Source organism: Pelophylax lessonae, assembly GCF_965119305.1.
Source record: "Pelophylax lessonae genome assembly, chromosome: 1".
In the NCBI taxonomy this organism is placed as follows: Eukaryota; Metazoa; Chordata; class Amphibia; order Anura; family Ranidae; genus Pelophylax; species Pelophylax lessonae.
In genome coordinates, this window is record NC_138768.1 from 144761515 (window position 1) to 144783816 (window position 22302).

At 44.7% G+C, this 22302-nt stretch overlaps 1 protein-coding gene across 1 annotated transcript in view; it reads left to right on the forward strand.

Moving 5' to 3' along the window:
• Positions 1–22302, forward strand: part of ATG10 (autophagy related 10) — a gene marked incomplete at its 5' end in the record, with an annotated part of 249305 nt that overhangs the window by 157299 nt on the left and 69704 nt on the right. The window contains one exon of the mRNA XM_082243302.1: positions 11393–11531. Coding sequence (XP_082099428.1) covers positions 11393–11531 — 139 coding nt within the window. The remainder of the gene's footprint in view (positions 1–11392; positions 11532–22302) is intronic.

Here is a 22302-nt window from a genome sequence, read left to right on the forward strand (position 1 = left end):
GTCATGCAACTCTGTACCCAAACAAAATTTACACACAAATAGAGCTTTCTTTTAGTGGTATTTGACCACCACCGGGTTTTTTATTGTTTATTATATAAACAGAAAATGACCGAAAATGTTGGAAAAATTCATTTCTCTTTCATTCACTGACAGACACAGCTTCAATTATTCAGACCATTGGATATTATACTGTCACTCTTCAGGAGTAGGACTAGGCAGAAACCTTTTTGGTTATGCCCCTGGGGCAGACTTCCAGTTTTTTTTAGCGTAGTTCAGGAGTAAGGACCTGGCTCTCTGCTGGGATCTGCGGTCCTGGCATTTTTTCCTATTTAAAATAATATTTTTTACTTTATTTTTTTTTATTTTTTTGTTCCTGTGTGAACTACAATCAACTGTTCCTGTGAGAACTACAATCAACAGCTGGACTGAGCGACGCACTGCAAGTTCTAGATCCTTACGGTCTTCCAAGTCTGCGAGCGAGACCCAACTTCTAGCTCCACACTAAGTTGGCTGCGACATAGCGCCACTGGACGGGGGCTGACTGGTGAGTGAAACACCTCGCGAGGTCGCATAGCCCTGGTCATGACAGCAGTCACTATAGTCGCAGTGTACCTCAGGCCGCAGCACCCCTATTGAAGATGGTGTGACGGGAGTGGCGCCTGCCTGGTGACCTTGGTATGGTGAGTAGTGTCCCCCCTCCTTTCCGGCTGAATTGTTGGGGTGGTCGCGGGCCCCCCTGGGGATGGTAGGCTCCCCCTGTGCCTGTCCTCCCCCTTGTCCTCCCCCTCCTCCTTGCGGGGTTCTCCCTTAAATTTGGATGCACTCATCTGTCCCCTGCCCCCTCGGCCCCTGTTTGGGGGGATGGGTGAAATTGGGTAGGGGGGCTACATGGTGCTAGGCTGGAAGAGCGGTGGGTGATGCCGATGTTGGTCCCTGTTAGGGGTGTCTGTACCTGGGTGCTGCAGGGGGGTCCCCTCATGGGGTCTGTATATTTTTTCTGTGGGGTCCAGGGTCCCGTACAGCACCGCGTGGTACCGCCATTTTTCCATGGTCTCTGTGATTCCCGGTTCGACGGCCATGTTTTTGGTTTCCCCCATAGACTTGCATTGGCAGCCATTTTCCTGTAGTCTGAGATAGTGCTGAGTCTGTGGGGGCCTCTAGTGTCAGGTCAGTGTTTCCTCTTCCTCTTTCCAACAGTTTGGCAGATCGTTTTGGCACATTACAGCTCAGGCGGTGAGTCTCTGGGGGTACACTATCCTTCCTTGCTGTATACAGCGCTGCGGGTGCACTGCTTCTTGTAGTGCCACAGCGGTGCACAGGGGGAGGGGCCTCCCATTTAAAAAAAAATTGTGTGGTTCCACTTAACCCTTGATGGTCATGGAGCCTGGGGTACTTGTTACATCACCCGATCCACTCCTGGAAGCTGTGGGACCCTCTGGATCTCAGTCTGCCCTGGCAGCCATGACGGTAGCCCTGTAGTCACTAGTAGCCAAAGTAGATATGGCCCTGCAAAGGAGGGCCTGGGCAAGAAGCATCCCCCACCTTCACCTGTATCCTCTGCTTCCTCAGATTCTGAGGAGGATTTGGCCGCCGCGGACGAGAGTCAACTCACTGGGTCTGCATCCACGCATTTTGAGTGCTCTAATAGTGAGGATGAGTCCTCCTCCTCTGCAGCCATGCATGAAAAAGAGCTGGTGGAGGCCCTATTTGTATCAGTGCGGGAAACTTTAAAGTTGGAGGACTCAGCTTCTGCTGAGTCGACAATGCTAGTGCAATTTGCACCTGCAAATCTTCCAAAGTGAATAAGGTTTTTCCCTTTCTTGGCTATTTTGACGAGATTGTCACTAGTCAGTGGGGTTCTCCTAAACGCATGGTTGGAAAACCGAGGAATTTTGCTAGAAGATATCCCTTGACGAGTCTCTTCTGAAGAAACTGACGGTTCCACCGTCGCTGGACTCTCAGGTTTCCAGGCTGAATAAGACCACACTTTTGCCGGTGGAAGATTTCCCATCTTTTAAGGACCCCGTAGACAAAAGTGCTGAGGCTCTGGTCCAGTACTTTTTCACTGTGGCTGGTTCAAATTTGAGACTGGTGTTTGCTATCACCTTGGTATACCAGACCTTAAAGGAATGGGCTAAGGTTTTGCGCCAGGATCTGGAGGGGAGTCAACATCCTTCTGAGCTGGTGGACCTGGCGGATCAGTTGATCCAAGGGTTACAGTATATTTGTGATGCATCCTTGGATGCAGCCCCCCTGGCCGGCTCGGTTTCTGTGACGGCGGTGATCCTTCGCCGCATGATCTGGTTGAAGTACTGGTCAGCTGTCCAGGCTTATAAAAAGGTACTGACTGATCTTCTCTTTGTAGGTGAACGTTTGTTCAGTGCCTCTATGGAAGAGATCATTAAAGGCTTTACGGGGAGGCAAGAGTTTGCTTCCACAGGCTGCTAAGGTTAAGGAACCTCGCCGTAAGTGGGTCCCTTCTTTTCAGCTCACAAGCGGCCCTTTCATCCAAGCGGTTTGCAGGAAAAGGGCTCAAGATCCCCCCGTAACTTTGCAGGAGGCTCCAAGAGACGCTAGAATGGTAAGTTCAAAGCGGGTGCTTCTGGTTCCGCAAACAAGCCTTCCCCAGCCTGAAGGGGCGCCCTCACCAGCGTCTGGGGTAGGGGGACGTCTTTACTTCTTTCCGGATCTGTGGACCTTGTTCATTCAGGACAAATGGATCCACAACCTGATTTGGTTACGTTACAAGATCGAGTTTCGGTCCTTGCCTCTGTCAAGGCTCTTTCCTTCCAACTTATGCCTGTCTCCAGAGCGACTACAGGGCCTTTACGGAGCAGTGCAGGACCTGTTAGCAAAAGGAGTTATTGTGCCATTCCAGAGTCGGAACGTTTCCAGGGTTTTTATTCAAATCTGTTCACAGTTCCCAGGAAGGAAGGCAAGGTTCGTCTGATCTTGGATCTCAAGGCTCTGAACCACTTTGTGCGGGATCAGAAATTTCAGATGGAATCCATCTGCACAGTAGTAGCTTTCCTTTATCAAGGAGATCTGCTGGCTTCTATCAATCTCAAGGACGCTTACTTTCATATTCCAATATATTTTGGGCATCAGCGTTTTCTTCGTTTTGCCATGGGCGAGGAGCACTTTCAATTCGTGGCATTACCTTTCTCACCTCAGCTCCTCGAGTGTTCACAAAGGTTTTGGCCCCAGTTCTAACCCTTGTTATGGCAGAAGTGGATCGTGGTACTGGGTTACCTGGACAATCTACTTCTGTGTGCAGAGACTTTCTCTGCTTTAGAAGCCGACTTGGAGGTTACGGTGCAAACTCTGCAGGACTTGGGGTGGACACTGAATTTTCAGAAATCGGCTTTGTCCCTGTCCACAAAGCTGAACTACTTGGGTCTGACGCTGGACTCGGCATCAGCCCGGGTGTTTCTTCCTCAAAAAAAAAAAAACTGCTGAAGCTACAGGAGGCTGTTCAGCTCCTGTTGTCCAACCAGCGATCATCACTCAGGACTTGCATGCAAGTGTTGGGATGATGGTCTCCACATTCGAGGCGGTTCTGTTTGCGCAATTTCACACCAGACCTTTGCAAAGGGAGATTCTGGTCAAATGGAACAAGGATCCGCTGTCATTGGACAATCTGATTCTGTTTAGTCAGGGTTCGAGGGAGTCTCTCCTATGGTGGCTTCACTCCTAGGCCCTTTGTCTGGGAAAATCTTTTCTTCCCCTGTATTGGACTGTAATCACCATGGATGCCAGTCTGTCCGGATGGGGAGGTGCCTTGGGTGTGTGTTCGGCCAAGGTGTCTGGACTCGGGAGGAGTCCAGGTTGCCCATCATCATCCTGGAAATTTGCACGATCAGACTTTGCCTGTCTCAGTAGATTGATCTTCTGCAGGGGTGTGGATACAATCGGACAATGCTACAGCTGTGGCATATGTCAATCATCAAGGGGGCACAAAGAGTGCACTGGTGGCCCGGGAAGTGGCCGGCATCTTGAGATGGGCAGAACCATATGTTCTGGCTGTGCACATTCCAGAGTAGAGAATTGGCAAGCAGACTATCTCAGTCGGCAGATGTTGGATCCTGGAGATAGGTCTCTTCACCCGGAGGTATTTCATCAACTGTGTCTTTGGTGGGGGACCTCCGATGTGGACCTGCGGGCTTCCCATCTCAACAGGAAGGTACTGAGGTTCATGTCAAGGTCTCGGGATCCTCTGGTCGACGTCGCAGATGCTCTGGTGGCCCCTTGGGGTCAGTATTGTCTGATTTACGCCTTTCCTCCAATACATCTGTCAAGACTGCTACGCAGAATCGCCGGTCTTGGTATGCAGGCCTGGTAAGGCTGGTAGCAGACATCCCTTGGAAACTTCCTCTCAGGAAAGATCTTCTGTCTCAGGGACCAATCTTCCATCCTGCTTTACGGTTACTGGCTTTAACGGCATTGCTATTGAAAGCCAGGTCCTGAAAGACAGAGGGTTGTTGGAGGTGGGGATTCCTACGCTATTGAAGTCGAGTTTGAAAGGCGTATATTACTTAGTGCGAGTCTCGGGGGGTTTATCCCGACTCCTTTTCTGTGTCTCACCTGTTGGAGTTTCTACAATTGGGTGTACATCAACGTTTAGCTCTAGGCACCATCAAGGGCCAAATTTCCGCCTTGGCTATCTTTTTCCAAAGGCCGTTGGTGGCAGTCTTTGGTTCACACTTTTGTGCAGAGAGTTCGCCATCTGGCTCCACCGGTGCGATCTCTGATACCTCCGTGGGATCTCAATTTGGTTCTGTTGGTGCTTCAAAGGCCTCCCTTTGAAAATATTCTGGAAATTCCTCTGCTCACTCTGTCACAGAAGGTGGCTTTCTTAGTGGCTATTACTTCTGCACATCGCGTGTCGGAGTTGGCTGTGTTGTCCTGTCGGTCACCTTAGTTGGTGATTCATAGGGATAAAGTGGTGTTACGACCCTGTCAGGCGTTCCTTCCTAAGGTTTTCTCAGGGTTTCATTTGAATGAAGACATTGCGCTACCGTCCCTATGTCCTAAGCCTAAACATCCCAAGGAAATTGCCTTACATTCCTTAGATGTGGTACGGGCGATTCAGGTTTACCTGGCGGTGACTGAACCGATTAGGAAATCTGATTCTTTGTTTGTTCTTACGGATGGACCTTGTAATAGGCAGGCTGCATCTGCTGTGACCATTTCTAAGTGGATCAGGGAGACGGTGGTGCAGGCTTACTCCATTAAGCGTCAGATTCCTCCTTTCCCTGTAAAGCGCATTCTATGAGGGCGCTTACTGCCTCCTGGGCCTTCTGTCATCAGGCATCAAGGTGGATGTACTTGCATCTTCAGATGCGACGTTTGGCCGCAAAGTTTTGCAGGCTGCGGTTGTGGGGGCTTCCGCTTCTTGAGGGTGAAAATGTTTTCTGGTTTTGAGCTCTAGTTGTTCCTTGTTGAGCTCCTGTTGTTACCTGGTTGGCTATGTTTAACCTTGTTGGGAATTCTGCGTTTTCTGTGTTTTTCCCACCCCCTCATGTTGACACTGCTCTGGGACATCCCACTGGTCTGAAGAATTGAAGCTGTGTCTGTCAGTGAATGAAAGAGAAAACTGGATTTTTGTCTTACCGTAAAATCCCTTTTCTCTGAGGTTCACTGACAGACACAGCACCCGCCCCTCTTTTGGGGTTGAGTTATTTGTTCTTCTGACAATGCTTTTTACAAACTGGAAATCCTACAGCAGGAAGTGATGGTATACCCTCTGGGACTGCCCCAGGGGCATAACTAAAAAGGTTTCTGCCTAGTCCTTGTCCTGAAGAGTGACAGTATAATACCCAATGGTCTGAAGAACTGAAGCTGTGTCTGTCAGTGAACCTCAAAGAAAAGGGTTTTATGGTAAGACAAAAATCCAGTTTTTCTACTTTCTGCTATAAAATATATCCAATAAAATTTTAAAAATCCAATTTCTTCATAAATTTTGGCCAAAATGTATTCTGCTGCATGTATTTGGTAAAAATAATTCTCAATAAGTGTATATAATTGGTTTGTGTGAAAGTTATAGTGTCTACAAACTATGATATATATATATATATATATATATATATATATATACTGGAATTTCTATTTATTTCTTTTTTAATACCAGTAATGGCGGTGATCAGCGATAGTGCAGCGGTAAATCTGACACTAACTGACACTGGGTGGGAACTGACTAACTGACATCACCAGTGACACTAATAGTGATAATACTACACTGTTACTGTACTAATGACATTGGCTTGAAAGGGGATTAACATCTCGGGGTAATCAAGGGATTAAGTGTGCGCCTAACAAGTGTTAATGTGTGTATTATGTGCTGCTTTTTACTAAAAAATGATTTGTATTGCTTATTCCTGCTTGTCAACACAGAGCTCTGGGCTGTGATTGGACATAGCCGATCAGCAGGTCCTGGTCATAAATCAATGGCAAAATCCCGCTGTGTCCAATCACAGCAGGAGTCGTGGGGGATGGGGGGGGGGGGGCACGTGCACGTGACCTAAACACAGGTGCAACATACAGGTATGTCACTGTGCCGCCCGTCTGCTGTACAATGTGGGAGCCCAGTCCTGAAATGGTTAATCAGGCTGGTATTAAAACACAATTACATTATATTGATTACATTTCAACACCTTCCATGTAGCTCTCACTATACACCATACCTTAGATATTATATATAGCTGGTAATCATATACATTGTATTGTATGATTGTAACATTGGTGAGACAAAGAAAATATCACTACGGATTTCTTGAATAACAATCGCTTCCTCAGGAGAACATAGACAGTGAGTATCAGATGCCCCTGTTAAAAACAATATCAAAGGAAAAGATCCATAAGCCGCACATCATAGCGCGAACCCATGTGCATAAAGTGAGATGAATGGCATCTTCAGGCCAGACTCCAGGCAAGCCATGCCCCAACATGTTTCGGTCTGCCCCTTGGAGCTTAATCATAGGGAACAAGCTCCCTGTCCGTGCATGCACTCACAGTGGTCTAGTTGGACTTTACCTGTTTTCCATGAGCGGCACCTAAATTTTGTCTTTTCGGGTCCATCTGTTAAAAACACCCATCTTACTCAAGCGCATGCGACTCCACATGTCCAAAAGGGGAAGACCAACAGAGAATTTTCATGGGAAACACTTGCCACCACAATCTAGAGTTGGTCCAGTCTGTCATACTTATTAAATTTCATTATATTGGTATGTGGTGGTATGTTGTGATGCTATTTTCTTTTTAGGGATTTGTTTTGTAGCAAATATGAAGTATCAATTTTAGTTACTGCTTTAAAGGTAAAGGGTTACACGTATCCCAGTCAGTAGCTGTGCTTCTTGGCAGGAAATGGAGGGAGGCAGGAAGTAAGATCACATAGCCATGTGTATGGGAAGATCACAAACCTGCAGACTGGTAGAAATAGCGATCAGCTATGCCTGTGCTCCCAGACCAAGCAACACCTCCATCTTGATCATTGCATCAACCACTAGAACTGGTTAAGGTCCCTAATTTAAATTTAATTAACAGTAACTTGTGTTTATTTTGTTATATGCTTAAACAAGGGTAGATAGTTTAGAGTTCATTGCTTGCTTTTGGATATGTTTGGCTAATTTCACTGGCTTCCTTTGTACCTTTCAACCTATTTACCTTTCTGTACACCTTTTTTACATATTTAATCCAGTAATGATGCCCTTTTAAAACGTATTAAATGCCAATACCTTAACATCCTTAAAGATTGCTGTACAACCCAAGACTAATATTTACCCAAAACAAAATACATGTATTGCAGTTATTTATGTAAATATTCCCCAATCAGCCATAACTTTATGACAGGTTAAGTGAATAACATTTATTATCTCAATACAATGGTATCTGAAAGTTGGTGGGATATAGTAGGCATCACATAAACATATTGTCCCTGAATTTGATGTGTTGGAAGCAGATAAAATGTGTTAGTTTGTTGTGTATGGGGCTGCATAGCCACAGACTGGTAAGGGGGTCAATGATGACCTGTGTCCACAGTCAAAAATGCCTACAATGGGCACATGAGCATCAGAAATGGACCATGGAGCTATGGAAGAAGGGGCCTGGTCTGATGAATCATGTTTTCTTTCACATCATGTGGATGGCCGGGTGTGTGTGCATTGCTTACTGGGAGAAGAGATGGCACCAGGATGCAGTATGGGAAGCAGGCAAGCCAGTGGAGGCAATGTGATGCTTCAGGCAATGTTCTGCTGGGAAACCTTTGGTCCTGCCATTCATGTGGGTGTTACTTGACATGTAACACTTACCTAAACATTGTTGCTGACCAAATACACCCCTTCATGGAAATGGGTATTCCCTGATGGCAGTGGCCTCTTTCGGCAGGATAATGCACCCTGCCACGCAGCAAAAATGGTTCAAGAATGGTTTGAGGAACAACAACAAGTTTGAGACTTTGACTTGACCTCCAGATTCGCCAAAGCTCAGTCCAATTAAGCTTATGTGGGATGTGCTGGAGATACCACAACATACCTTCAGAAGTCTAGTGGCGTCTATACCTTGAAGGGTCAGGATTGTTTTGGCAGCAAACAGGACCTACTAAATATTAGGCGGGTGGTCAAAAAGTTATGGCTGATCATTGTGAATGACAATTAACTTTTTCTTTATGATGCCAGTCAAAAGGTGTTTTAATTTTTCTTCATTATTGCCTTGAAACACTTGAAAATAAGGTATATGATTTGGTATTTGTTATAATATGGCGATAGGAGTGGGCTTTGAAAACCTTAAATTCTACAGTAGACACAAAAATAGGACTGCCCCATTCCCAGTCCCGAGTGTGTTCTTTTTGTTCCCATCTGCACTGAGTGTTGGCTTCAAGAGCTGATCTTGCTCAAGCATATATGGCAAAAACAAAGAATAGAGCTGCACTTCCATGAAGTCCCAACAAGCAGTTTGGCTTTCAACATAGTCCCTGTCCTAGGCCATGCCCCACTGACACGTTTCACTCAATTGGGCTTATTCATAGAGTTGGCCTAGGGTGGAGACTATGTTGGAAGCCAAATGCTTTGAATAAACGTTATGGTGAAACTTTATAGAAGTGCAGCTTTGTTCTTTTGCCTTACAGTCTACAGGTTATACACACAATAAGAAAATCTCCTATAAAAAGGTAATTCCCCCTAAAAGAGATATATGTGTTACAGATATAGATAGAAGTGCTGATGGTTGTCCAGCTCCTCCTGCGCATAACTATTGGCCAGTGGAGCTGCCAATAATAGTAATGAGCTTCATCAGGTGATATACACTCATCTCATATAGGTGTTTCTACATATTGCCACCTTTCTAAGCCAGGTTAAAGTGTATTTGTGAGCAAAAAAAACTGCAAGTGCAGGAAAATACCTGTTGATTTGCCAAAATTCAAATGAGCTCCTAACCTTCTGCTGTTTGCAGACAACGCTACCTCTGCTAATCTGAAACCCTAAACCATGTTGTCAGCCATGCCTGAATATTCCCTTGCTGGACTACAGGACTCCACCTTTCCCTGCTCCTCTCTGTCACTTTCCACGTGCATTTAATTATTTGCAGTCAAACAATGTTGCTGCTTGACTTCCAAGAGCCTGTCTACACCTGCATAGGGAAAGGACTGTTAGGAGATGTAGTTTTGGTGGCGTTTATCCAGATCAGTAGGAACACCCTGCTGATCTCCCCTCCCAGCAACTGCCTATGTTTTACAAGCCTTGGGATAATATCACAGGTAGTAAAGCTGTTTCTCACTACATAAGTTGAAAAAAATGCTGACATACTCTAGAGCAGGGGTCTCCAAACTTTCTAAACAAAGGGCCAGTTTACAGTGCTTTAGACTTTAGGGGGATGGGGGGAGCAGACCATGGCCAACAGGAGTAGAAAATGTTCCACATCAGTGGGAGACAATCATTGTTGATGCCCCGTCATTGGTGTCATTGGGAAGACTAGTGCCCCATCGCTGGTGTCATTGGGAGGACTAGTGCCCCATCGCTGGTGTCAGTGGGAGGATTAGTGCCCCATTGTTGGTGTCAGTGAGAGGAATAGTGCCCCATTGTTAATGTCAGTGAGAGAATTAGTGCCCCATCATTGGTGTCAGTGGGAGGAATAGCGCCCCAAGGGCCGAATAAGGGTATGCAAAGGGCCACATTCGCCCCCGGGCCACAGTTTGGAGGGGTAGAGGGAGGCTTGGGAGTGAATTTGGTTTATGGCATAACCTTTAGACAACTGAACAGACTACATTATTTACCCTGAAAACCCCCCTGGCACTGTCCACTTAAAGGAGTTGTAAAGTCAGGAAGGTTTTTTATCTTAATGCATTCTATGCATTAAGATAAAAAGCCTTCTGTGTGTAGCAGCCCCCCTCGGCCCCTTTAATACTTACCTGAGACACATCTTTGTCCAGCAATGTCCACAAGTCTCTCGGCTGTCCGGGACTCTCCCTCCCGATTGGGTGAGATACAACCGCTCAGCTCCCGCAGCTGTCAATCAAAGTCAGTGAGCCAATCAGGAGATGGAGGGGGCGGGCCAGATGGCAGTTCCGTGTCTGAATGGACAGAGCTGCAGCTTGGCTCAGGTGCCCCCAGAGCAAGCTGCTTGCTCTGGGGGGCACTCGACAGAAGGGAGGGGCCAGGAGCAGGCAAGAGGGACCCTAGAAGAGGAGGATCTGGGCTGCTCTGTTCAAAACCAACTGCACAGAAGAGGTAAGTATAACATGTTTGTTATTTTTTTGTAAAAAAAACTGGGACTTTACAATCACTTTAATCTTCTGGCACCCTGAGCTATGGGCAGTCTCTTAGAGCCATCTGTGCAATGTCTCCCACAAAGCCTCCCCCCTAAGGCACATGCGACCACGGTAACGTGTCTGACTCCTGCAATACAATGCAATGTTAATAGCCCCTCATTGTACGTGAAGGATGCAGAGGAGTGACCACGGTCAGGAGTGTCTTTAAGAGGAGGCTTTGCTAAGGCAGTGGCACAGATGGAGGGAGCCTATAGGAGGACTCCAAGCATTTAACCCTTGCAGTGTGGGGGAAGATGTTGCCTAATTGCCTGGGTGGGCATTAAAACCAGACTGCATAAGTCATCCTAGCAGAGGGTGTTGCTTTGAGTGCCAAAGATTGCATTGCTTGTAGGCTCCAGTAATAGAAATCCACCTCTGCATAGTCATCATGTTGCACTAATAAATATCTTAGCAAAACTTACAGCTCACCAAGTAAACACTGTCAGTTGTGCAAATTCCTTTTTTTGCTATGCTGAAAAATCAATTGTGTTCCTGGAATTCATGGGGAGGCTGAAATCACGCTGTGCTTATGATATGTCAGGAAAATGCTTCTGAATGAACGTAATTGAATATGTTCTTCATTCTGTTTTGCAGGGTTTCCACGAGGAAGAGGATGAGAGCTTGGTTATACCACAGGAAGCTCAGGAAACAGAAGTGATTCACTATGAATATCACGTCCTGTACTCCATCAGCTACCAAGTCCCTGTACTCTACTTCAGAGCCAGCTTCTTGGGTATTAGTTATCTTCTATTACTACTGCTAATATTAATCACAATCCCCCTCGCTTTATTATTACTTACAACCTTTTTACTTCCTTTTTGACCTACTTATGGAAGAATGGTACGTCTAATATGATTGCTACAGGCAACAGAAAAACATTTCCTTACAATATGCATTGACATGCGGTGACTAGTATAGGCATTAAAGTACATGTATTCTCTAAATGAATGACATTTAGGGGTCTTTTTACTAAAGGGAAAAGACTATGAACTCTGCAAGTCCAGTTGCTCCAGAGCTTAGTAAATTAGGAGAAACTCTGCTGACTTCCATCATCCAATCATGTGCAAGCAAAAATGCTGTGTTTTTATTTTCCTTGCACATGATTGGGCACTCTTTGCAAAGTGAAGCCTTACCTGATTTACTAACCTCTGAAACAACTGCACTTGCAGAGGGCAACTGCACTTTGCAAGGTGCATAGTCTATATGTCTTTAGTAAATCAACCTCTTTGTCCCGGTTCACATTTGTGCGATGCGGGAACGATGCGAATATACAGCGTGTTCCTGCATCGCATCCGCACCCCTGGCAGTTCACACTGCCATATGCGATACGCTGGGGGTGTCAATTACAAGTTAACAACACCCCCAGATCAGATCGCATATCGCAAAGCGATCTGAAAGTTCGCACAGAATCGATTAGCACTAGTTTGAACCACCATGCGATCCGATTCTGCTGCGGACCAAAAAAGGGTCCTGTGCGTGTTTTAGTGCAATTGCGTTGCAAATTCAGCCATACACACTGTATGGCTGAATTTGCACCGCACAGAGATCACATGTAATTTTAGGAGCAGTGCTATCCGAATTACATGCGATCTCTGTGATAGCACAAATGTGAACCGGCACTTAGTGTTTTAGGTCACATTGTATAAACAATTGCTATCATTTTTTAAAATAAAATACAGTTTTTACTTTTTTTACTTTGCTCTTCAGCAACTGCTGTATGTCATTTATCAGGGAAAGGTTCCCTTGGAGGAATAAGTCCATGCAATGTGCATCAGCATGGCCACTTGTAGTCACCATTGGGAGAGCATGTGAAGGAGATGACTACACAGGACCAGAATTTGAAGACAAGGGCAAGTGTTGTTACCCTATGGCAAGAAGTGCCTGAACAAGGACCTTAAAGTGATTGTAAAGTCTTGGTTTTTTTTTTCGGGTTAGAATAACAAACATGTTATCCTTACCTGCTGGAGCTCCTGGCCCCTCCCACCTGTTAAGTGCCCCCACAGCAAGCAGCTTGCTATAGGGGCACCCGAGCTGAGCTGCAACTCCATGTATTCATTCAGATACGGAGCTGCCGTTCCGCCCCGCTCCCTCTCTCTCCTGATTGGCTAAATGAGTATGACTGACAGCAGCGGGAGCCAATGGCACCGTTGCTGCCTCTCAGCTAATCAAGAGAGAGTCCCGGACAGCTGAGGCATTTCTGGACATCGCTTGATAGAGAGGGGGCTCAGGTAAGTATTAGAGGGGGCTGAGGTGGGCTGCTGCACACAGAAGGCTTTTATCTTAATGCATATAATGCAGGGCTCGACAAACCCCCGGGCGCCAGGTCGCATTGGCGACTAGAATTTGCGACCTGGCGCCTGGGGTGCCCTGCAGGAGGTGTCCTGTCCCTTTTGTGCCCCCCCCCCACCTCCTCCCCTAGTGCACGGACTACCGCGCCGTCTGAAAATTGAGGCCCCGGCTTTGCGGCCTTCTTCTGTGAGATGAGAGAGGCTTCCAACGGGGAACTGGCGCCCTCTTGTGGTGGCCGGGAGTTTCACAAGCAGTCACTAATGGCTGTTTCCACTGCCTGTTCTCAATGCCTGCCCATCCCCTTCCCAAGAGGAGATGAGTTGGAAGTTTTTGCAGGCTTCATCTCCCTGTTCACTTACCTTTGCTTAAAGGTAAGTGGACAGGGAGTGTGGTTATTATTATTTATTTATTTTTTAAATTATTTAAAAAATAATAATATTTTTTTTTTTTTTCAATTATTGAAATATATATATATATATATTTTTTTTATCATCTCCCTGCCATGCCACAGTCGAAGGCCCTTTTCACACGGGCTTTCTGATCAGGTCCGCCTGTCAGTTTCTCAGGCAGACCTGATCGGACCCTTCAGTCTCCTCTATGGAGCAGTAATCTGCCGCCATCTGATCCTGTCCGCCAAAAACAGACGGATGGTGGTTCCATTTTCTGTCCATCCCGTGAATAGGATCAGATGGCATCGGATGGAAACAGACAGACGGTCTATTTCCATCCGATTGCCCTATAGAGGAGAGTGGGGTTCTAGTCGTATTTATGTGTAAATTTAGTATCAGTTTTTTTTAAAATAAAGCTTGGTTGTTAGTTAAAAAAAAAACTGGCTCCTAACTTTTTTAGCTGGCTCCTAGATTTCAGGCAAATTTGTCAAGCCCTGATATAATGCATTAAGATAAAAAATCTTATGACTTTACAACTCTTTTAATGGCAGAATCACAAGATATTACTTATTATAGTTATTGAAAGTGGCAGATTTAAAATGACTTTTGAAATATCATTAACAAGAAAAAGCTTATATGAGATTTTAATGGTTGGGTTTACATATGCTTTAAAGCTGAACTCCAGAGTCCAGGAATATGTAAAAGGCACACATAAATGTATCTCTGATTCATAAGTACCTGAATTTGACTTGGTATTAGCCTCTTGCATACCCTGCACAGTCTGCGCAGCAAAGATCAGAGAGGGGGAGGGAAAAACTGCACATGCATGCTGCATTGTAAGAACCATGCTGATAGGAGGATAGAGCAGAATGACAGAGAGATGAGCGCATCAGTATGCTTCTTCTCTTTTCACTGTCCAGTCATAGGGTGGGGGTTGGGAGGAGGCCTGTATGTGACAATGAAATTGCAACAGAGAAAAATCAGGTCCCCTCCCCTGCTAGACAGGGCTGTGCTGTGGAGCAAAGATGTGTAAATCTCAGGACTGGATGGACATAAATGCTAATTTTTTAGCAGGTAAAACTACTCTCAGTTCAGCTTAAGGCCCCTTTCACACATACGGTCCGTTCAGTTCATCAGTTCAGTCACGTCAAAATGTATCAGTTTTCCATCCATTTTTCATCCATTTTTTATCTGTTTTTCATCCGTTTTTCGTCAGTTGTTATCAGTTTTCATCCATTTTTTGGCAGTTGTTATCTGTTTTTCATCCGTTGTCATCCGTTTTTCGTCCGATCTGTTTTTTTTGACGGATGAAAAATAGGGCATTCATCCGTTCAAAAAAACGGACATTGACGGCAGTGGATGAAAACGGATGTTAACTGATGATCATCCGTTGTCATCCGTTTTTACATAGAGATACATTGATGTCCGTTTCTCATCCGTCAACGGATGGATGAAAAACGGACAAACGGACAGCATGTGTGAAAGGGGCCTAAATCAACTAAAAAACGTACAAGAAATCTCGCTGGCAGGTGCAAAATTAGCTGCTGGCAAAAAAAAAAGAAAAAAAAAGCAGTCTGACAAGCTGTGTAACAAAATAAAAAGTATATACAGTATCTCACAAAAGTGAGTACACCCCTCACATTTTTATAAGTATTTTATTATATCTTTTCATGTGACAACACTGAAGAAATCACACTTTGCTACAATGTAAAGCAGTGAGTGTACAGCTTGTATACCAGTGTAAATTTGCTGTCCCCTCAAAATAACTCAACACACAGCGATTAATGTCTAAACCACTGGCAACAAAAGTGAGTACACCCCTAAGTTAAAATTTCGAAATTGGACCCAACTAGCCATTTCCCTCCCCGCTGTCATATGACTCGTTAGTGGTACAATGTCTCAGGTGTGAATGGGGAGCAGGTGTCTTAAATTTGGTGTTATCGCTCTCACTCTCTCATGCTGGTCACTGGAAGTTCAACATGGCACCTCATGGCAAAGAACTCTCTGAGGATCTGAAAAAAAGAATTGTTGCTCTACATAAAGACAGCCTAGGCTATAAGAAGAATGCCAATACCCTGAAACTGAACTGCAGCACGGTGGCCAAGCCTATACAGCGGTTTAACAGGACAGGTTCCACTCAGAAAAGGCCTCGCCATGGTTGACGAAAGCAGTTGAGTGCACGTTTTAACATCATATCCAAAATAGACGTATGAGTGCTGCCAGCATTGATTCAGAGGTTGATTGGGATCGGGAATCAGCCTGTCAGTGCTCAGAAGGAAGCCTTTTCTAAAGATGATGCACAAGAAAGCCCTCAAACAGTTTGCTGAAGACAAGCAGACTAAGGACATGGATTAAAGAAACTATGTCCTGTGGTCTGATGAGACCAAGATAAACGTATTTGGTTCAGATGGTGTCAAGCTTGTGTGGCGAAAACCAGGTGAGGAGTACAAAGAAAAGTGTGTCTTGTCTACAGTCAAGCATGGTGGTGGGAGTGTCATGGTCTGGGGCTGCATGAGGGCTACCGGCACTGGAGGGAACCATGAATGCCAACATGTACTGTGACCTACTGAAGCAGAGCATGATCTCCTCCCTTTGGAGAATGGGCCGCAGGACAGAATTCCAACATGATAATGACCCCAAACACACCTCGAAGACGACCACTGCTTTGCTAAAGAAGCTAAGGGTAAAGGTGATGGACTGGCCAAGAATGTCTCCAGACCTAAACCCTATTGAGCATCTGTGGGGCATCCTGAAACAGAAGGAGGAGGAGCGCAAGGTCTCTAACATCCACCGGCTCCGTGATGTTATCATGGAGGAGTGGAAGAGGACTCCAGTGGCAACCTGTGAATCTCTGGTGAACTCCATGCCCAAGAGGGTTAACCCAGTGCTGGAAAATATTGGTGGCCACACAAAATATTGACACTTTGAGCCCAAGTTGGACATTTTAACTTAGGGGTGTACTCACTTTTGTTGCCAGCGGTTTAGACACAAATGGCTGTGTGTTTCGTTATTTTGAGGGGACAGCCAATTTACACAGTTATACAAGCTGTACACTCACTACTTTACATTGTAGGGAAGTGTCATTTCTTCAGTGTTGTCACATAAAAAGATATATTAAAACATTTACACAAATGTGAGGGGTGTACTCACTTTTGTGAGATACTGTAAATTGCCACACTGTAAGTGATGCTGTAAAGTATGCTATTAGAAAATAGGAATGATCAAACTAATAACAGTGCAATCCAAAAAATATAAAAACATAGAGTCCAGTGACAGATGTAAAACAAAGTATATATATGTAAATGGTGGAGCAGTCCAAATTGTATGCAGAGACACCACTGTGTTGTTGAAAATGTTATGTTGAGCCAGTACTTGTGATCACCAAGTGCACCGTCACCTCTATTGAAAGTGGACTGTTACTGGAACAAATAGACCCTATTACAGTGACAAATTAGTCTGTAAGCTGGAATCTCATCATAATGGTGGTTCACCAGACACCATGTGATAAGAATCCTTTGGTATCACACCATCTTCGATGCATGCTGTATCAATACAATCCATGCATTTTCATCAGATTCACCATAAAATTTGAATAGGGAGTCCTGCACAGTGTAAAACCATATAAAACATTTTAATAGAATCCAAGGATACATAGATCTACTCACAATTTTAAAAGAGACAAGCACTTATATGCAAAGTACATTCCCGAGCAATGTTGTTAGTAATCCAAATGTTTACCAGTACAGACAAGCATGGTGAAGTCAAGTGTGTTAGCTCCGCCCTACACGTTTCATCATAACTGACGTCATCGGGGCACGAACGTCACGCGAGTCACTGGGCTATCCAAGTGTCTTTTGTATTTTAAACATGGCCGACTGGCCTGCTCAGCCTCCAGCTTAAAACAACTGGAGTTGAATGTAAAGCCTTTCTTTGTGACACACTGCAAGACACTGGAGAATTGTAAAACGATATTTTAAAGATGTGTGCTTAGATGTACATCTCAAGGATCAGAACATTTAGGGGTATGTGAGATGATTATGGCCACACACACCTTCACAGGTTGAACTGGATGGACTATTGTCTTTATTCAACCTAACCTACTATGTAACTATGTATGTAACTATGTAACTAGCTAAAACACTGTTTTTATTAGTATTTTTGTTATACATCATTTATATAGTGCCAACAGTTTGTGCAGCACTTTATAAAATGCTATAGTGTAAAGGCTGTCTATGGCAAAGAAATCAAATCTTGCCCCTGGATGTCCAAAGAAATATATAAAGACCACACTAAACCTATAACTGAAATATCACTTTTTGAGTGGACTGACCCTTTAAAGGGCCAATCTACAAGACATCAAACTCATAAGTGAATCAAATGGTGTATGCTCTCAGGTACTTCTGAGTTGCTTTGAATTGAGTTGCTCATGGAGTAGCCTAGAGCTGCTTCTAAAGTGCTATGAGTTGCTTTGCATTCACATTACCTTATTTGAATAAAAAAGGCATCATCTAGATGAAAATATAAGGCCTGTGCACACAATTGCATGCGGCATGACTATTGCTGCTTATGTTGATGAGTGTTCTTTTCAAACGCAGTGTTTGACAAGAAAAGGCTGCATTGACCTGCTTTGCCTGCAGTTCAAACTCACCTCTGTGGGATTTGTTGCCTCCAAAGAAAAGCATGACACACAAATCAGGTCAAACACAGAACTGCCATGTCAATGCAATTCCCCAACACCCATCAACAAATTGAGCTTTTCTGTTGCCTTGTGTGTGCAGGTTAAAGAGCAACTTCTCTCCCCCTCCCCCATAGAGACACATATTTTTTTTAACCCCCTCCTATATTTTTAGGTGAGTTATGCTTCATTAACATACACACCCAGCAAATCCAGCTTTGTCCTGCTGTGATCTTCTGCTGCTGCAACCTGGATTGCGCATTTTCTTACATCAATGGGGACTAGCTGTCTGTTCTGTGTTTTTGTAGCCCCCCCCCCCCCCCATCTGATGACGTGCTGCCGAGTCTACCCACCTCCAGCAGCTGTATGAAAGTCAATGCCTCCTGGGATATCTGGCATGCTTATCCCAGGAGGATGCTGGAGTGGGTCTGGACGAAGTCTTTCTCACCTAAGTAGGGAATAATTAGAAAAAATGAAAAATAAAAAGGAAACCAAGATGAGAGAAGTGTTGGCTTTAGATGTTTGCAGTGGGAAGTGGATGTGGGGTTGCATGACAACAAAGTAGCTAATTGGATGAAGATCATATGATTGAAAGCTTCATTTGTTTTTTAAATACTATAATAAATATGTTATACTAACCTGCTCTGTGCAATTGTATTGCACAGGGTAGCCCTGAACCTCCTCTTCTTGGGTCCCCCACTAGCACTCTCTGCTCCTCCTCTTCTGTGAGTGCCCCTATAGCAAGCCACTTGCTATGGGGGCACTCGTGTGGGCCCGCTCCTGAGCTGGGCTGTGTGCGTCCTTAGTCACACACAGCTCAGCTCTGCCCCCTGCTCCCTCTTCACAGGATTTGACTGACAGCAACAGGAGCCAATAGCTCCCACTACTCTCAGTAAAGCCCAAGAATTCAGGAGGAGAGGAAAGAGAATCTGCCTGTGGGGACAACGCTGAATCTAAAGTGGTGTCAAGTAAGTGTTTAGGGGGAGGGGGCACACACATTGGAAGTTTTTTTTTTACCTTTACTTGCTTACTGGGCACTTAACCGGTTCTGGACTGCCCACCGCATATATACTGCGGCAGGCTGGCCCTCCTGCGCCAACCGATGTAGGGCTACGTCAGTCGCGTGCCTGCAGCTAGGGGGAGCGCTCCCACCCCCACTCCGATGCACGGGGCCAGCGGCTCCGATTGCTGTCTGACACCCGCGATCTCTCCCCGCTGAGAGAGAAGAACGGTCAGCTGTTGTAAACACAGCTTACAGTTCTGCTCTCTGGAATGATCACAGAGCTCCTGTGATCCTTCTATATAGGGTCACAGGTCTCTGTGATCATTTCACAAGCCCATCCCCCCACAGTTAGTAAACACTCCCTTAGGCTCACATTTAACCCTTTGATCACCCACAGTGTTAACCCCTTCCCTGCCAGTGTCATTATTACAGTAACAGTGCATATTTTTAGCACTGATTACTGTAGTAATGTCACTGGTCCCCCCCAAAAGGGTTAAAAATATCAGTTAGGGGTCTGATCTGCCCGCCACAATGTCGCAGACCCGCTAAAAATCGCAGATCGCCGCCAGTACTAGTAAAAAAAACAAAAATGACATAAATCTTTCCCGTAGTTAGTAGACACAATAACTTTTGCGCAAACCAATCAAAATACGCTTATTGCGATTTTTTTTTTTTTTACCAAAAATATGTAGCAGAAAACAAATTGGCGTAAAATGTTAAAAATGTTGATTTTTTTTTTTTTTTTTTTTGGGAATGTTATATAGCAGAAAGTAAAAAATATTGTTTGTTTTTTTTTTTTTCAGAATTGTCGCTCCTTTTTTTGTTTATAGTGCAAAAAATAAAAATCGCACAGGTGATCAAATACCACCAAAAGAAAGCTCTATTTGTTGGAAAAAAAGGACATTCATTTTATTTGCATACAGCATCGCACGACCGCGCATCTGTCCGTTAAAATAACGCAGTCCCCGAATCGCAAAATATGGTCTGGTCATCAAGGAGGAAAATCTTCTGGTCCAGAAGTGGCTAAACACCCTTCCTGGACCAGGCCAATTTTTGGGTTTCAGCGCTGTCACTTTTTGAGTGACAAATGCGCAGTCATGCTACACTGTACCCAAATGAAATTTTTATCATTTTTTTCACACAAATAGAGCTTTCTTTTGGTAGTATTTAATCACCACTGGGGTTTTTTTTTGCTAAACAAACAAAAAAAGACCAAAAAAAATGGAAAAAAAAAACAGTTTTCAGAGCTTGTTAGAAAATGTTGCAAACAGGTGATTTTTATTCTTTATTGATGTGTGCTGATGAGGCTGCACTGATGGGCACTGATAGGCTGCACTGATAGGTGGGACTAATAGGCTGCACTGATAAGGCGGCACTGATAGGTGGTACTGATGAGGTGGTACTGATAGGCGGCACTGATAGGTGACACTGATGGGCACTCATAGGCACTGGTAGGTGACACTGATAAGTGGTACTGATGAGGCACTGGTTGATGGCAGTGGTGGGCATTGATAGGTGGCACTGGTTAACACTGTTAGGTGGCACTGCTTAGCAATACTAATATGCACTGGTAGGTGACACTGATAGGTGGCACTGATGATGAGGCACTGATTGGTGGCAAAGGTGGGCATTGATAGGTGGCACTGGTTGGCACTGCTTAGCAGTACTGATATGCACTGGTAGGTGGCACTGGTGGGCACTGCTTAGCAGTACTGATATGCACTGGTAGGTGGCACTGGTGGGCACTGCTTAGCAGTACTGATATGCACTGGTAGGTGGCACTGGTGGGCACTGCTTAGCAGTACTGATATTCACTGGTAGGTGGCACTGGTGGGCACTGCTTAGCATGGACTGTGCGGGACCAATGTCCCATTTACACAAGCTGGTAATTGCCTTTTTTTTTCTCCTCATGCTGTCAGGCCAATTACTGACTTCTGTTTACGTCACATGATCGGCTCTCATTGGCTGACAGCTGATCACGTGGTAAGGGGCCGGGATCGTGTGTAATCGCGTGCACTATACAGACTATACTGTTTATTATTTATCAAATACATATGTTATTATACAAACTTTCTTTCTGATTCCACACTCTGTAAAAGGTAAGAGTTAATTAAAACAAAAAAAAAACCCAATAAGGGATATTAACCCAACAGCCAGATAAAGACCTAAATGTATAGTAAATAAGAATACAATTAATATTAATTAAAAGCATGATAAAATAGATGAAAAAAATTGTAGAAAGCTGAAATTTGATGTAAGTGGGAGTCTTTTATATAATTAGTATACACTAGAAGCAGTTAATCATGACTGAAAAGCTCCCAGAGACAAAACAAGTTGTTTAGCTTGTCAGCATTGGGGAGTCAGAGGTGTTGAGACATGACTGCTTGTATCTAGATCCCGGAAACCTGCGCCTGTCTGTCTATTGTGTGCCAACAGCTCCACTTACCGTACAGTCCAGCAATTGTTCCTCCCGTCTGTTTACTGCTTGTACAGCTCAGCAAGCTCTGCTTCTTCCCGGCTTACACCTTTCCAGTGTGGCAAGTGAGACTCCCCGTGGAAGATGCACAACATTAATGTTTACACATAGATTTAATTATAGACATCTGGAGGCCAAAAGGGTGCAGCAAGCTCGCTTTAGAGAAATGGTTGGAGCTCCTTGTTATGACAGGTGCTGACTGACTGGCTTTGAATTTTATTCTGTAAAACATGTACCTGCTGAGGTAAAGGCAAGTGCCAATTTCACATCAAAAGCTAAATAAACCTTGTTTCCCGGTGTGCACGAGCAAATAAATGGTGTAGGTCAAATTTTTAGAAATAAGTTCAGATTTCTACCACCTGTTTCATCCTGTGAAAGGGAAACTTCAGGCAAGAAGGGAAGTCAGCTAGTGAAACTATACAGAAACCACTGTAAGGGGAATGTCTCCATTTACTCGATACATAATCCATGGCAGGCAGACTGAAAGCTCATTCACACTATGTGCAGTGACCTATGTTTTTCCAAACTGGACAAACACGGGTCACTGCTAGGGCACACAGAAAAAAGTTGTTTTTCATATGTCTCATTCACACCACAACGCTGGTGTGATGTGCAGTGCAATGCAGAAACATGCAGCATGTGTGCATTTTTCTGCAGCACACTGGATGGCAC